Below are 15,105 nucleotides of genomic sequence, written 5' to 3'. Positions count from 1 at the left end.
CTGTGGCCTCATCACATGGGCCTGTGTGTCTTTCTTAATGTGCTCACATCTGCAGGGGCCCGGGGTGGAGTCAAAGGGACTCCTTCCCACTGACTCATGCACTAAGCTCCAGCCTAGAATGACATGTCCACATTTAGACTCTGGTTTTGGTTCCGCTTGTGGAAATAGTTCTAGAAAAGGCAATCTGTTTTGTAGAGAATGCGAGCCCTGAGCGTGTTTGTGAGGTGCTGGGGCAGCTGGAAGACCCCCAGGTAGAGCTCCCAGCTCCCTCTCCTGGCCCCCGCTCCCCATGCTACCCGGTGAGGAGGGGCTTGCCCTAGATCAGGAGTTCCTAGCCTGGAAGTCTGCTAGGTCTTCCAAATTAAAGATGAAGTCCTGTATTTATGAGTGATGGACATTTCTCTTGGGGAGAGGCTCCGTGGTTTTCATGACATTCTCTGAAAAGGATCCGGACTTTACAAAAGTGAACAAAAATCTGGATTCTGTAAACGCTAGGTCTTTTTTGTCTTGAGATGCGAAGTAAACGCTAGGTCTTTTTTGTCTTGAGATGCGAAACTTTGTGTGAATGTGGTCAGAGGTAGTTTCAGGTTTGGGAGCCCCGCTGGGTCGTGATGCTGAGTTTTTTTCTTGAGAGAACCCACCTGTTGATCGTATTTCTTCTCCCTTTAGGTGGTGAGTCCCCACTGTGCTCAAGCCCACCTGGAACAGGTAAGTCCTTGGCATTTCCTCGGGGCCCTTCCTGCTGTGCCCTCTTCGGGGAGTCTCCCGACCCCTCTAGGATCCTCTCCCTCTGTTTGAGCTGTAGCTTTTGTTCACAGAGCTCTGTAGGGACCCTGGACCACCTTGCAGTAGCTGTTTGCACGCTTTCCTTAAGATGAGTGAGTCACGCGCTCCTTTGTAAGAACTACCTTTCCGATCAGTGATAATTACTTCAGGGATTCACTTCCCTGAGCCCGAGTTTCCCCTGCTGTAATGCAGAGATGCGCCTCGTCCATTTTCTTAGTGATAGAGATGTGGGCAAAGCTCTGGGGTCCAGGGTGTCTGTGTGGAGGGCACGATGCAGTGGCTTTGGAGCAGGAGGCTCTGACCGATGCCAGCTTCCTATCAGATTGAAGGTAAACTCAGTGATAACACTTTCACTCTGGCAGAGCTTTATGGTTGTCTGCTTTTTAAATGGATATGGTCTTTGAATGTCATTGTGCCTCTGGGTGTTTTCTTTGCCCCCCACCTCCTTAACCCCTTGGAGGGGGTTAAGCCTGGTGTTAATGACTTAGTAGCAGCTTGCGGGGCACCCGGCTCAGCGCACTTTCCAGGACAACAGGATGCCGACCACCCTCTTATTGCAAATTGGAAGTGACTCACTGTGCGGGGAGTGTGTGCCTTTCCCGGCCTCACCTGTGAGGAGAGGAGACAGGTGTGCCCCGGCGCCTTCTCCAGGATATCTACTAGGTGCGTCCTCTGTGCTTCCCAGGCTGGACGCGGCACCGTGCCCTTGGCCCCGGTTTCGCCATATACAGAATCCAAAGTCCTGGTGGGGATTTCTCGCCCACCTTCCTGCTTCCTGTGCCTCTGATGGCACAGGTGCCCTGCACCTTATGAAGCTATGCTCTGTGAGAGTCTTTGCCGGGCAAGGCACCTCTGTGACCACCTGGGGTGTTTGGGACACAGGAATCAAGGAATCTTCATGTGGTTGTCATGCTCTGAACCCTTGGCTGTTTGCCCTGATGCTCGTTTTTCTTGGCCTTTTCTGGTAGCAGATCCTCTGTTTATTGCGATGGCTTAAAAAGTGGGTGTGAAGTTCGACTAAAAATGGCAGGCAGTGGGGCTGAGAAAAAGGTCTGGGAGGCAAACCTCCCTTTGTAAATGTTAACTGAGCTGATGAAACGTGCAAACAGGCTCCGAGTTTCCTGGAAGCCAGTGTAAAAAGGAAACCACATTACTGGCATGTGCCTTATCAGTAAGGAGGGAAAAGGCAAATCAGTGGAGAAAGTGCCATGTGGGAAGTTATGCAGGGTGTTGACTGAGTCTGGGACAGGTGCTGAACCACAGCTGCACAGAAATGCTCCAGCCTTTGCCCAGATAGAGATAAATATTGTTTTAGAGGGACATCGGATACAAGCTTTGAAGGGCAGCTTATCAAACCCGTTGGCATTATGTGGCTGTACCCATTGGCGTGGCATTTAGAAACAGACAAGGGTACCCAGTACTTTATTGCCTGTTTGGGTCATACTTGTGGGACTTCCACGGAACGTGGTCTACTGGGCTGTACAGTGGACGCATCACTGTTTTTCTAGGCAACCATGATCGTTAGTGATGGGAGAGGTGGTCAGGGTCTTTAAGACTGAGTCATGTGTATGTTCTAGATGTTTCTATAGATCTACAGGCATGTTCACCTGCACGTATAGCACAGAATATAGCAGTGATTACGTGGGGCTAGAGTCAGGTCGGGGTCCCACGCAGGCTGTGACAACAGGAGAGCCGAGTGACCTTGAACGGAGCCCTCTTGCTTCTGGGCTCCACTTCCCTCTTCTGTACAGTGGGGATACTACCCCCTTCCTCGCAGCGCTGATAAGGATGGGATGAAATAACGTGTGAAGATTCTTAACTCCGGCTCTGGCACGAGGAAAGTACACAGTGAGCGGGGAAAAGCCTTATTTGTTGTTCAGTGAATTCAAGAGGGCGATAACAGGTCTCAGTTCCCGCAGCCTTTGCTGTTTCTGTGTTTTTTTTTTTTTTTAATTTTATTTATTTATTTTTGGCTGCGTGGCGTCTTCGTTGCTGCGCGTGGGTATTCTCTAGTTGCTGCGAGCGGGGGCTACTCTTCCTTGCGGTGCGCGGGCTTCTCATTGCGGTGGCTTCTCTTGTTGGCGGAGCACGGGCTCTAGGCATGTGGGCTTCAGTAGTTGTGGCACGTGGGCTCAGTAGTTGTGGCTCACAGGCTCTAGAGCTCAGGCTCAGTAGTTGTGGCGCACGGGCTTAGTTACTTCATGGCATGTGGGATCTTCCCGGACCAGGGCTCGAACCCGTGTCCCCTGCATTGGCAGGCAGATTCTTAACCACTGTGCCACCAGGGAAGCCCGTGTTTTGTTTTTGATCGTTGTTCTCTTGCCATCTACCGGGAGAGAACCAGTTTGATCGGTTCCAGAGCGTGCCCTCTGCTGCGGGAGGGTGAAGGCACCTTGACAGGCATTTCTAAGACCTTGATTCTTGTCATCCCTCATTTGGAGGCTTAGAGGAACTCAAGAAGCCCATGGAAAAGAGCCTGGGGTCAGGATGCAGGTGGCGTGAGAGCGTCCGGCTGGTGGTCGGTGGATTGATTGCAGGATCTTTCCACAGCACAGGCGTCATGGAGCTCTGAACTTGGCCTGACAGCTTTTTATTGACGTCGGGGCAGTGTTGTTTGTTTTTCCATCTTATCTTTGCCTTTCCAGTGCTACCCAAGGGAGTGGATTCATATCAGGGCACCAACGGAAACTCTTTCCCAGGTGCCAGTGTAGCTTTCGCTGGGACGCTGTGAGTCCACGTGTATGAGTCGCACCCACGGGCAGCACACAGCCACCTCCCCAGAGCATCCAGCCGTACGGAAGCCCCGCGCTGCTTTGCGTCCGAGAGGTGCATTCTCTCCAGAGCAGCCGCCGTCCTTGAAAGAGGCCGTGTCTCTGCCTTTCGGGGCCACGTGCGGGAGGCGGTCAGGGCAGTGCCGGCCTCCGCTGAGGACGCAGGTGCAGGCCCTCACCTGGCGGCTGGCACGCCCACACCCATTGTTTTGCTGGGCCATTGTGGTCTCTCCCACTGGAGAAGAGGTTGTATAAGAATAGCTGCTGAAATTTGAGTCAGCTGTTTACTGAACTCAGATGGCTTTATTTCTCCTTGTTTAATTAAAGTGAAGGCCATGGGTGGTTTCTGTCAAAGGTGACCTTAGGAATCAGATTACACTGTCTGAGGCTGGAGTTTCCAAGCTGGGTTCTGACAGCTACACCTTTGTATTTGCGTGTACGTATGTGTGTGTGTGTGTGTGTGTGTGTGTTGGGACTTTGTTCAATATCGTTTGCTTAAACTCACGAAATCAGAGGAAGTGGTCATGAGCCATGAGGTTAGCACGAGGGCGGCGTGACTGTTTAGGACACATGCCCACGAGCATGCGCTGTCAGTGTCACATTTCCCACCAGTGGCCGTGTGACAGCTTCTCTCAAAAGTATTGAATTATTTCAGAAAGAATGTCTACCAAATTGGATAACTGGAAGTTTTGAGATGGAGGGAAAGGAATCTACTCTGATGAATCTACCCTTTATTTTACTGTAAAATTAGATAACAACGACACATTTCAAAGTTTCTATCTGTCAGATAATGATTTGTAAAGAAGTGTTACTGCAGCTCATGGAACCTCTGTCCCTCCTGCTGGCTCCTTTCCGCAGCAGGCTCTCTGTACGAATTTCATGTCCTCGTCTATAAGTGCGGGCATTTGATTGGATGCTGGTTATTCCTGCTTATAGGTTGTTTCCACCCGAATAGTAAACCTTCAGAAGCATAGACATGGATCTGCCTACCACAGCAGAGTCTTAGCTGAGTGATAGATAGATGCTGTTTTGTGAAAGTCACAAACACATGTACACGTGTGCACGCACGCACATGTTGGGACCCACAGCTGCCCCTTCAGAGGCTGTATATCTCTTAAGAACATATTTGACCAGAATCACAATGATATTAATTTGTTTCAGGCCAACAGAGACTTGCAAATTTCCTTGCTTTTTAATCTCTCTGATCTTTAGGAAGTAGAGAAAAGTCTCAAGAATCCTGTTGGATCAAAGTCCAAGTCTTCCCCTCGGTCAAGAGAACCAAACTTAACATCTATGTGTTTGGTAAAAGCCGGGTGAGACCCAGAAATAAAAGTATAAACGATGCTGCACTCCCAGAGTTTAACCTTGAAACTAAGTCATCTGATAGCTGTGCTCCAAGTAACCTGTCTACACAGGGATGGGTCGTCTGAGGAGCCCCGTGGAGGACCACTGAAGGGGCACGTGGAGACTGAAAGGCTCAGTTAGGATGGGAGAAACATGGCAAGCACAGCTGGCCTCGGGGGGCTGGGGCATGCCCAAGAACTAGAAACGGAGGGACAGCTGTGAGGCCAGAGCTTGTGGCACCATCTCCACCGGAGAGGCAGGGTGTTCTAGCCCTGCGGTGCTGCTGGAGGGTCTGCGTTTGCTCGCGGAGAGCCTCACGCCCTGTTTCCCCAGCTGCTGCACCCGAGTGGGGGCACACGCTGGTTGCTCCTGTGTGTTCTCAGCAAGTACGGATGGACAGGAGTGCCCGGGGATGTACAGCTTGGGGGAAGAGTGCGGAGCGTTGAGGAAAAGCGGAACAACTTGAGCTGAGAGGCGGCCCGGGGGCTCCCTGTTCCTGAGGTTCCCGGTGCACCGGTGATCCAGACGCCCACCAGCCCCTCCAGCGCATCTCAGAGCAGGCCGGGCGCCTGGGCCGGGTTGATGACTTCGTTACTTCATTTCTCAGTTGCTCATTTGTTGTGCTTTTCTCAGTTCAGAGTCCTCTGTGAAGGTTGGGGAGCTGGCCTGGCATTGAGTCAGGGTGAGCCCACAGTGGGAATGGGAAGACCCCCTTCCCTTCCTTCCAGGAATCAGCAGGACCCAGGCCGGACTGGTCAGAGCCCAGCCAGTTCGCGTTCCGGGAAGGGGGCCCTGACCTTTGCCCGGCCTCTGGCGGCGGCTGCCGTCAGCACGTCTCCCAAACGCGGCCCTGGGCCATCCCCACACCTGGGTGTGGGTTCCCGTAGATTTCCAGGAAGGAGGTACTTGCCGCCAGCCTTTCCTTACCCCAGGCCAAACCTGGGTCTACACTAGCTTTGATTTCACTGTTCCCTCCCTCACCTGGAATAACATCCAGGCCCCTGGCTTTTATCACCTTTGGGGGTAGAATTGTCAGGATTTCTGGGAAGGTGGCCCGGTGAAGAGGCCGGGGCAGCGTTTGCAATTCCTTAGTGGGAACTCCAGGTCGGCCATCAGGAGCCTTTCCTTAAGTTTCAGTTCAGGGACCTTCTGAGAAAGAGGGACAACCCTCTGCAAATTAAGAAAAACCCCCACCATAAGCCCCCCCCCCCCCACTTTGTAGCTGGGGTGTGAAAGCTGTTGGCACGTGCTGTTGCTGGCCGCCAGGCCCGCCTGCAGGTGTGGGGAGAAGGCTGCAGGGGACACGTGAACACAGTTCAGGGTCAGCTCTGCAAGAGGAGTATTCCTTAAAAAAAGCACACAGTGGCAAACTCCCCCAAGTTTAAGTCTCTGCCTGGGAGCAATGGCCCGGGGGGTGGCGAGTGACCCTGGCTGTCATTTTGGGAGCCCAGGGTTGTGGAGTCAGATTCTTCTCCAAGTTCTATATGCCCTAGGGCCCTCCACCCTGGCCCTCTCCTGGGACCCAAGGAACGTAGGGACACAGGGGCCTGTCTCCGGAACTGGGTCTGGAGAGCAGGTGTGGAGCTGAGGACTGGGGCCCCTGAGTGCAGACATTGCCCGGGATCGGGGTTGTAACAGCTGTTAGCTTTGTCACTTTGAGACGTCATTTTCTGACCTATACAACAGACTTTAAAAAGCACTTACTTAAACAAGCAACAAAACTTTGTTAGTTACCCTTGATGGGATGTTAGGGAACCAACTTGTGAAATTTGACGAAGAGAAGCAATCAAGCATTTAACCTTCCTTTCTTGTACGAACTGTACCTCAGAGTTAAAAATAGATGAAGGGAGGAAGTTTTATTTGGTGAGGAATTCCAGCTAAGAGATGTTGAGAAAGTGATAGAGTTAGAATAGGCCATGTTTCAGACCACTAATAACTAAACAGCTGGCTCTAGGCTGTGGCCTTCTGTAACCTCCTTGTTCACAAAAGGAAGCTGGTGGGGTCATGTGGGCCTCACGTGAAGGACAGGCTGCCTCTTGGCTGAGACCCTACCAGAAATCCAACCGGAATCACACCAAGCCCAGACCCGCCCACAGCTTACAGGAAATACAGGGCCAGAGCGATCTGAAAAATATTTCCAGAGGGGTCAGCAAAATCCAGAATGGAGAAATTCTACTGGGTAAAAAAAAAACCCCAGTTGTTTTCAAATACACTGCAAGAAGAGGAGGAGGAACCTGGGCTCCTCCAAGGAAACGAAGAGACAGATTAAATAAACATTGTAAGACTTGGTGTGGGTCCTGATTCAAACCATCAGACTGTGAAAAAACAAAACCAAAACAAAACTTGTGAGACAGGGACATTTGAACATTGATTCCATATTTGTGTACAAACATGATTTCATATTTGCTTTACATTAAGGAATATATTGCTAATGATACTGGTACTTTGTTGTATTTTTAAAAAAGTCTTCATTCTGGGCTTCCCTGGTGGTGCAGTGGTTGAGAATCTGCCTGCCAATGCAGGGGACATGGGTTCGAGCCCTGGTCCCGGAAGATCCCACACGCCACGGAGTAACTAAGCCCGTGTGCCACAACTACTGAGTCTGCGCTCTAGAGCCTGTGAGCCACAACTTCTGAGCCCACGTGCCACAACTACTGAAGCCCGCGCACTTAGAGCCCATGCTCCGCAACAAGAGAAGCCACCGCAATGAGAAGCTTGCGCACCGCAACGAAGAGTAGCCCCCGCTCGCTGCAACTAGAGAAAAGCCCGCGCGCAGCAACAAAGATCCAACGCAGCCAAAAATAAAAATAAATAGATAAATTTATTAAAAAAATAAAAAGTCTTCATTCTAAAGATACTGAAATACTTACCAGATGAAGTGATGTGATGTCTGGGTTTGGCTTTACAGTGATTCAGTGATTGGAAGCTGGTGGTACCTGAAGCTCAGGACCCTGGTCTCCACCTCCCAGGGTTATTATGCAGGATGCAAGTAGTATAGGCACAGAGCTCAGGGTGGGCTGGTGATTGAGGCCCAGTGGCCAGTAACTTTTTCATCATGTGGATCGCCCACCATGTTTCGAGATCTGCTGCCAGCTCCCCATCCTGCCCAGTTATCTTGCAGTACCTGAGGGCTCAAGGCTTGCCCGCCAGCGGCCAGTGTGCCCTCCTGACTAGTTGACATCTGGAAGGACACTGTGTCTGCTTGATGAAATGCTTCACTGAAAACCTGCTGAGTTCATCAGCACATGACACAGAGGTGATACATTGTTTTCTAAAATGGCAATGTTTGCTTCATAAAGCCTTTTTAAAACAATCATTCTACCTGAAGTTAGTTTCAAACTAGCCAAGTGCATTCTTACTCTTCTCTTTGGGAAAATCATCCATCTTCCTCCCCAGAGGGATTGACTTCAATATGATTTGCTCATGGCCGAGGTACAGACGTTGAGTGAGCACAGATTTAGACTCAATGTGACAAAGGACTTTGGAAAATTAAGAGTTAAAAATGGACTTGGAGGTGTATGAGGCGGTGAGCTCCCTGTCCTTGGGGATACTCAAGTAGAGGCTGACAGCACTGCTGCAGTGGTCATTCCGAACGTGCTTGGGAGATTGGGGGACTGAGTGAAGACGACAGCGAGGGATGCTTTAGCAAAGCCAGCAGCGTATGCGATAACAAGGTTTTAGTGCAAACCAAGCAATGCACAGATAGTTTATTTAGTCAGTGGTTCTCAAAGTGTGATCTCAGAACAACAGCAGCAGCATAAATCTGGGAACTTAGAAACGCAAATCCTCTGGTGCCACCCCTGACCCCAGATCTCTCTTTTCCTAAGCCTGCCGAGTGACTGTGCTGTCAGGTGAAGTTTGAGCACCTGCTCTACAAGGAGGTGTCTTCCAGGGGTGTGGCCACTCTGAGCGAGCCTGGCGGGCTGTGCGAGCTGGGCGTGGGGATGACCGAGGACGCTGCAGCCTAGGGGGACGGAGAGGGGGTGGGGCTGGATCTGCCTCACCGAGATCCCTTCCTCTTGGGAACAGCCTCTCACCTGCTGATGCCCTTCTCCTCTCCCTCCTGCATAGACGACGTTGTGGTCCTTTTGTCCGTGTTCTAGAACACAGAGCTATCTTCTTCAGAGTCTCTGTCTAGAAAGCGCTCCAAGCGGCTCAGTGCATGGCGTCGGAAGTCCTCAGGCGGAAACAGAGCTCTGGCAGAGACGGTGCGTGTCTTCAGAAGGAAGCGTGGCAGCGTCAACCTGTCAGCCTCTACCTCCCAAAGAGGAAGGAGGACTCCAGGGCTTAGCTTCCCAAGGAGCTTAAGGCACCCTTGGTATGAAAAAGTGATATCACATAAACTTACAACTATGACTGCATCAGACTGTGATTATGATTCTTTTCACAATGTTACTGTGACAAATGTGGGGACATTAGAATTGGGAAGTTTTCCAGATAGTTCTTAAGTGAATCGAAGATTGAATCATCTACAAATTTAAATAGACTAAATTACAGTCACACCACATTGTTTGTGGATTTTATGTTTGCAAACTTGCCTATTTACTAAAATTTATTTGTAATCCACAAATCAACACTCACTGTGATTCTGTGGTTGTCCAGGGATGTGCGCAGAAGGGCAAAAATTTTGAGCTGCCTGTGGGCACGTCACCAGCTGAGGCTGTGCAAGGTGCCTTCTTGTTTCAGCCCTCAGACTAATAGTATCAATAAACAGGTGTCCTTTTCAAGGTATATTTCTTTTAGTGCCACATTTTTTGCATTTTTTTCTCTTTGTTAGTGATTTCTGTTTACAATGGCTGGTGTTCATAGGCACAAGAAGGCTGGCCAGTGCCATGGTGACTTTTTAGAACATGACAACCTTGAATGAACTACAACTGATTAGTTTTTTTTAAAATTATAAATTTATTTATTTATTTTTGGCCGCGTTGGGTCTTCGTTGCTATGTACGGGCTTTCTCTAGTTGCGGTGAGCGGGGGCTACTCTTCGTTGCGGTGCGCAGGTTTCTCATTGCGGTGGCTTCTCTTGTGTGGAGCACGGGCTCTAGGCGCGTGGGCTTCAGTAGCTGTGGCTCGTGGGCTCAGTAGTTGTGGCACGCGGGCTCAGTAGTTGTGGCTCGCGGGCTCTAGAGCACAGGCTCAGTAGTTGTGGCGCATGGACTTAGTTGCTCTGTGGCATGTGGGACCTTCCCAGACCAGGGCTCAAACCTGTGTCCCCTGCATTGGCAGGCAGATTCTTAACCACTGCGCCACGAGGGGGGTCCGCAATTGATTAGTTATTGATTAGGGGTCCTCAGACCTTTTCCCCTGACTTGCCCATCAGAAAGAAGAGACCCTAGCCCACTTCCCAGCTGCCTCCCCACGAACCTGCAGTGGGCAATTCTCGTACAAACCTGAGAGGTGGGCAGGAGGAGAGGCCAAGCTGGGAGGAATCCGCGGTGGAGGGCTGAGTGGTCTTGGCTTTTGGGGTGCTAGGGTAGTCGGGAAGTTGGCGGCCCACCGTGGTGAGTAAGAGCTGGGAACCTCTTATGCATTTGGCATAAACAGGTTTGGGAGCAGACATGGTGGCCTCTGGGCTGAGTCCCAGCGCTGCATCTCACTGGCTGGGTGACCTTGGGCATGTGGTCCTCAGCTCCCTTTTGGCAAAGCGGGGATGGTAAGGGTTCCCGGCTCAGGGGGCCGCCATATGGGTCATGAGAGATAGTGCAAGGAAGACACTAGGATGGGTCTGGGCTCGAACAAGGTCTGGGATATGTGGCTTTAACCATTTCTCTTCTCCATATAATAACAGTAATGAGGAGGATTGTCACATGCCATCGATTTGCTTTCACATCCAGTCAAACCTGTCATTAAAAATGATCAGAATGTGTAGGTGGTTCTTGAATTGACCTGTCAGTTAACCCGCAGAATCCTGACCGTGACTCACTTTAGTATTTAACTGTGTCGACACAGACAACAGTCGTCGACACAGACAACCGTCGCCGTGTGTCTTTGGTGTATTGATAGCCCTGTCTTTGAGTTCAGTCCAGTGGCTGAGGCGCCCCTGTCCTGTTTTTGCATAACGTACACCCACAATGAGTCCTCTCAACTTCCCTCCAAGTGTTATGAAAGCTTAAGGAGACTTAGGAGATGATCTGACCACATCGGTCCTCTGGATTTGCCCTGGGTCTTACACAACTTGGTTAGGTCGAGAGCTCTGATGACTGTGCCTTTCCGGAGACGTGAACAGCCACCCGTGTTTGTAGCAGCAACAGATCTCTTTCTTTTTCGGCTCACATTTCAGTGGTTTGCACAATGTGGCCTTAAACTCGGCAGGGACAGAAGCCAGTAGACATGGTGGTCTCTGGGCTGGTTGATGGATGAGGCAGTACAGGATTGTGGAGGCTGGCTCTGAGCATTCGGTGGGCAGCCCTGGGTAGCAGGCATTTGTCTTCCAGAGTGCATGGAGTGACCATACAGTTATTGATTGGTGGGGGGGCCAATCGGTTATGGTGTGACCTCATTTATTTGGTTCTTGGAGGGCAAGACAGAGTTTAATTCCAATCAGTGAGCACTGGGACACAAACATGGACGTGGCTTCCCAGCCGCTCCAGCCAAGACTCATCTTCCATTTTAATTCAGCATGTGTTTGTCTTTTCTTTCTTTCTTTATTTAAAAAAAAAATTTTTTTTTTTGGCTGCGTTGGGTCTTTGTTGCTGCGCGCGGGCTTTCTCTAGTTGCGGCGAGCGGGGGCTACTCTTCATTGTGGTGCGCGGGCTTCTCACTGCGGTGGCTTCTCTTGTTGCAGAGCACAGGCTCTAGGTGCGTGGGCTTCAGTAGTTGCAGCACGCGAGCTCAGGAGTTGTGGCTTGCGGACTCTAGAGCGCAGGCTCAGGAGTTGTGGCTCGTGGGCTCTAGAGCGCAGGCTCAGTAGTTGTGGCACGCGGGCTCTAGAGCGCAGGCTCAGTAGTTGTGGCATGTGGGCTCAGTAGTTGTGGCTCGTGGGCTCAGTAGTTGTGGCGCACAGGCCCAGTTGCTCTGCGGCATGTGGGATCTTCCCGGACTAGGGATCGAACCCGTGTCCCCTGCATTGGCAGGCGGATTCTTAACCACTGCGCCACCAGGGAAGTCCCTGTCTTTTCTTGAATGTGATCCATTGTCATCCGGCATTTAATTCCACATTCACAGTCTTATATTTACCTCTCTGTTTCATTTTAAGCAACTTAAATGTGGGAAATATCCTCACCTATAAAAAGGGAACACCATTTCAGAGATGTTCCCAGAAAGGGGGCCTGCCTTTTCCTCTGGACCCCTGGATTTCAGTGGGGCCATCCTTGGTGGGAAGCTTGGACACTGGGGCAGGATGGGCCTGCAGGACAGGACACTTCCCCACTGGGCACCACCCGGAGTGGCCTCACATCACTGCTGCTGAAGCCCTCTCTCTGCAGAGAGCTCTCGCCCTCCCAGGATGAGTGACACTACCCCAGGGATAATCTCACAGGCCCTTACTTTCTGGAGAGTGTGTCTGGTCTCTCCTGGGGCTGCAGGTCGCTCCTGGGCTGCTCCTTCCCGCACTGTTCATACCCCTGGCTGGCCCCGAGAACGCTCCTGTTGGGAATTTGATGGTGTCTTTGAGAGCCGGATCCCCAGGCTTGGCGTGTTCTCCGTCACCACGGAGTAAGGAATGAACGGCCTGTCCTTGGGGCACCACACCTGGCCCCGTCTGCTCCCCCACCAGAGTGCACTTCCCCTCCCCATCACGGCTCTCACTTGTGAAACGCGGGAGTTGGGCTAGGACCGTCTCTCCCTCTGGGGCCCCTGATGGTGAAGAGTCTGGCTTTGAGCCGATACCGCCATGAGACACGGGGCTAGGTGCCTCTGGACTTCTCCGGTCCTCTCGTGGAGCCAGGAGGCTGCCATCGTTGACCCATTTCACAGAGGTGAGAACCGATGCTCAGAAGAGTTAAAATCCTGCTGACGTGACAGGTAAAGGGACAGGTGGCCCGATTACCCTTCACCCCCGCGGGCCCTCTCAGGAAGCCCCTGCCGTCCTGTGGGGACCGAGCTGGCCTAAGACAGAAACTCGAGCCCCTCAGCTCGGGGCCTCCATTGTGTCTGGCCTGGAAGGAGACCCCACGTGGTTTCCTCCAGAGCCGACCCCTCCACCCCTCGGCCGTCCTTCCAGGGACAGGGCTGTGAGAGCCTCCCACAACCTTCCCCGTGGTCCTCTATGGGAAGAAATGAAATGTCCTTGTTACGGAATAATTGATAAAAAATTAAAGAACGCCTGTTTAGATGTAATTATAAAATGGGCCTACATGAATCTCCCTCTCAACTTAAGGAACATATCCAAACATTTCATAAAATGAAATCCACCAGACAACCTCCAGGGTAGACAGCTGGGGAGGGGAGGGTGGTTCTGAAGTGGGGGATGGGGCCCTGGATCTGAAGTGGGGGATGGGGCTCCGGTTCTGAAGTGGGGGATGGGGCCCTGGTTCTGATGTGGGGGATGGGGCCCTGGTTCTGACGTGGGGGATGGGGCCCTGGTTCTGACAGTGGGGGATGGGGCCCTGGTTCTGACGTGGGGGATGGGGCCCTGGTTCTGAAGTGGGGGGATGGGGCCCTGGTTCTGACGTGGGGGACGGGGCCCTGGTTCTGACGTGGGGGACGGGGCCCTGGTTCTGAAGTGGGGGACGGGGCCCTGGTTCTGAAGTGGGGGACGGGGCCCTGGTTCTGAAGTGGGGGACGGGGCCCTGGTTCTGAAGTGGGGGACGGGGCCCTGGTTCTGAAGTGGGGGACGGGGCCCTGGTTCTGAAGTGGGGGATGGGGCCCTGGTTCTGATGTGGGGGATGGGGCTCTGGTTCTGACAGTGGGGGACGGGGCCCTGGTTCTGAAGTGGGGGATGGGGCCCTGGTTCTCGGCCGCTCCTGGTCCGGCACTGGCTGTCCTTCCTGTTGTAGCTCTGGGTGTCCAGTGAGCAAGTTGGATCCAGACTCAGACAGGCTGGGCCACCTGTTCAGCCACGGTTTTCCCCACGGTCTGACGTGTGTCCCGCCACCACCTCCTTTTTCCGTTTGGCCTCCTGCAAACGCGGAGCCCAAGGAGCGTGACAGTTCAGGAGCTAATGGAGGTATTACGGCGCCTGCTTCTTCTTGCTGGTCCAGCTATGCTCTTTGACTTTGTTTGTGTGTTTGTTTCTTGGTTTTGTGCTAATTAACAAGGACAGAAGGAGGGCAGGCGGGCGGGCGGGCACGCACCTGTTAGGTTCCGGGACACCTGCCTTCCCAGGAACCCCAGTAAGTTTCCTGGGGGAACTCAGGAGGATGGGGAGCAGCGCTGGGCCTGCCCTTTCTGCGCCCCAGGGAGGTGGGACTCGGCAGTGCCAGCAGGACGCAGCCCCCTGCTCTGTGTGGTCCTTCCTGGTCCCTCTCCGGTTCCTGCAGGGCCCTGGCGGGCAGCCCTCAGCCAGAGCCCACGTCCCTGCCCGGAGCGCGGGCCTACGTGCTGTCACTGAGCTCTCTGCTCCGCTGTGGGCCTGGCGCCCCTGGCTCCTGTGCTGCAGCCCTGAGACTGCGCTCCCAGCCTCCTCTCCTGCCACCACTCCTCCACCTGCATCAGGCCAGTGGCGGGGAGGGAGCAAGGCGCGAGGAGGGACCTGCTTCCGCAAGGAGAAGCTGGCCGTGCCCCTCTGCAGCACAGTGAGTTCCACCCCAGAGGGATCTGCAGGGCCTCCACTTGCACTTGGCACCGAGTCTGTCCCTGGCGTCTCTCCTCTGTTTGCCCCTGTCCTCGCTTGGTGGCGATGGGGCAGTGAAAGTTACGTGGAGCACTGAGCCCTGACCCTGTCCCCCGCCCTCTGCTTCCTGGGGGCGGCCACTGCCCGCGCTGAGGACCTCTGCCCGCCAACCCCTCTGGGGACATCAGATTTGATTGTGAAAGCACTGGCTCCACCCTCCTGCCCTGGGGACGCCTCCCTCCCTTCCTTCATCAGCCTCGGGGTTCCATATGGTTCAGACCAGCCTACGCAGCTCAGAATTCTGAGTATTTGGTGACGAATAAGCACAGACATAATCTCAGCGTGAACAAAACCTTGCTTCTCATAGTTGAGCTTGGGGGTTACCTTAGTTTCCTAACTTAACAGGGGTGTGTATTTTTCTAGAAATTCATCGTAATCGCTGCCCACCTGTAGGAGCATTAAGAAAATAATTCTTAAGGTGGGCAATCCTAAA

General features: G+C 52.7%; 1 protein-coding gene across 4 annotated transcripts in view; it reads left to right on the top strand.

The window, feature by feature from the left end:
* Positions 1-15,105, top strand: part of TNS3 (tensin 3) — a 239,058-nt gene that overhangs the window by 80,982 nt on the left and 142,971 nt on the right. For 3 of the 4 annotated variants that reach the window (XM_036863546.1, XM_036863553.1, XM_036863547.1), the window contains one exon: positions 670-708. Coding sequence is in view for 2 of the 4 variants with exons in the window: in XM_036863547.1 (XP_036719442.1) it covers positions 670-708 (39 nt within the window). In the remaining 2 variants the exon portion in view is untranslated. Of the gene's footprint in view, positions 1-669; positions 709-13,888; positions 14,007-15,105 lie in introns of those variants that run through there. The other variant, XM_036863549.1, reaches the window with a different exon arrangement.

The sequence above is a fragment of the Balaenoptera musculus genome, chromosome 9 (genome assembly GCF_009873245.2).
Source record: "Balaenoptera musculus isolate JJ_BM4_2016_0621 chromosome 9, mBalMus1.pri.v3, whole genome shotgun sequence".
Lineage (NCBI taxonomy): Eukaryota > Metazoa > Chordata > Mammalia > Artiodactyla > Balaenopteridae > Balaenoptera > Balaenoptera musculus.
This window is presented reverse-complemented; position numbering and strand designations above follow the sequence as displayed.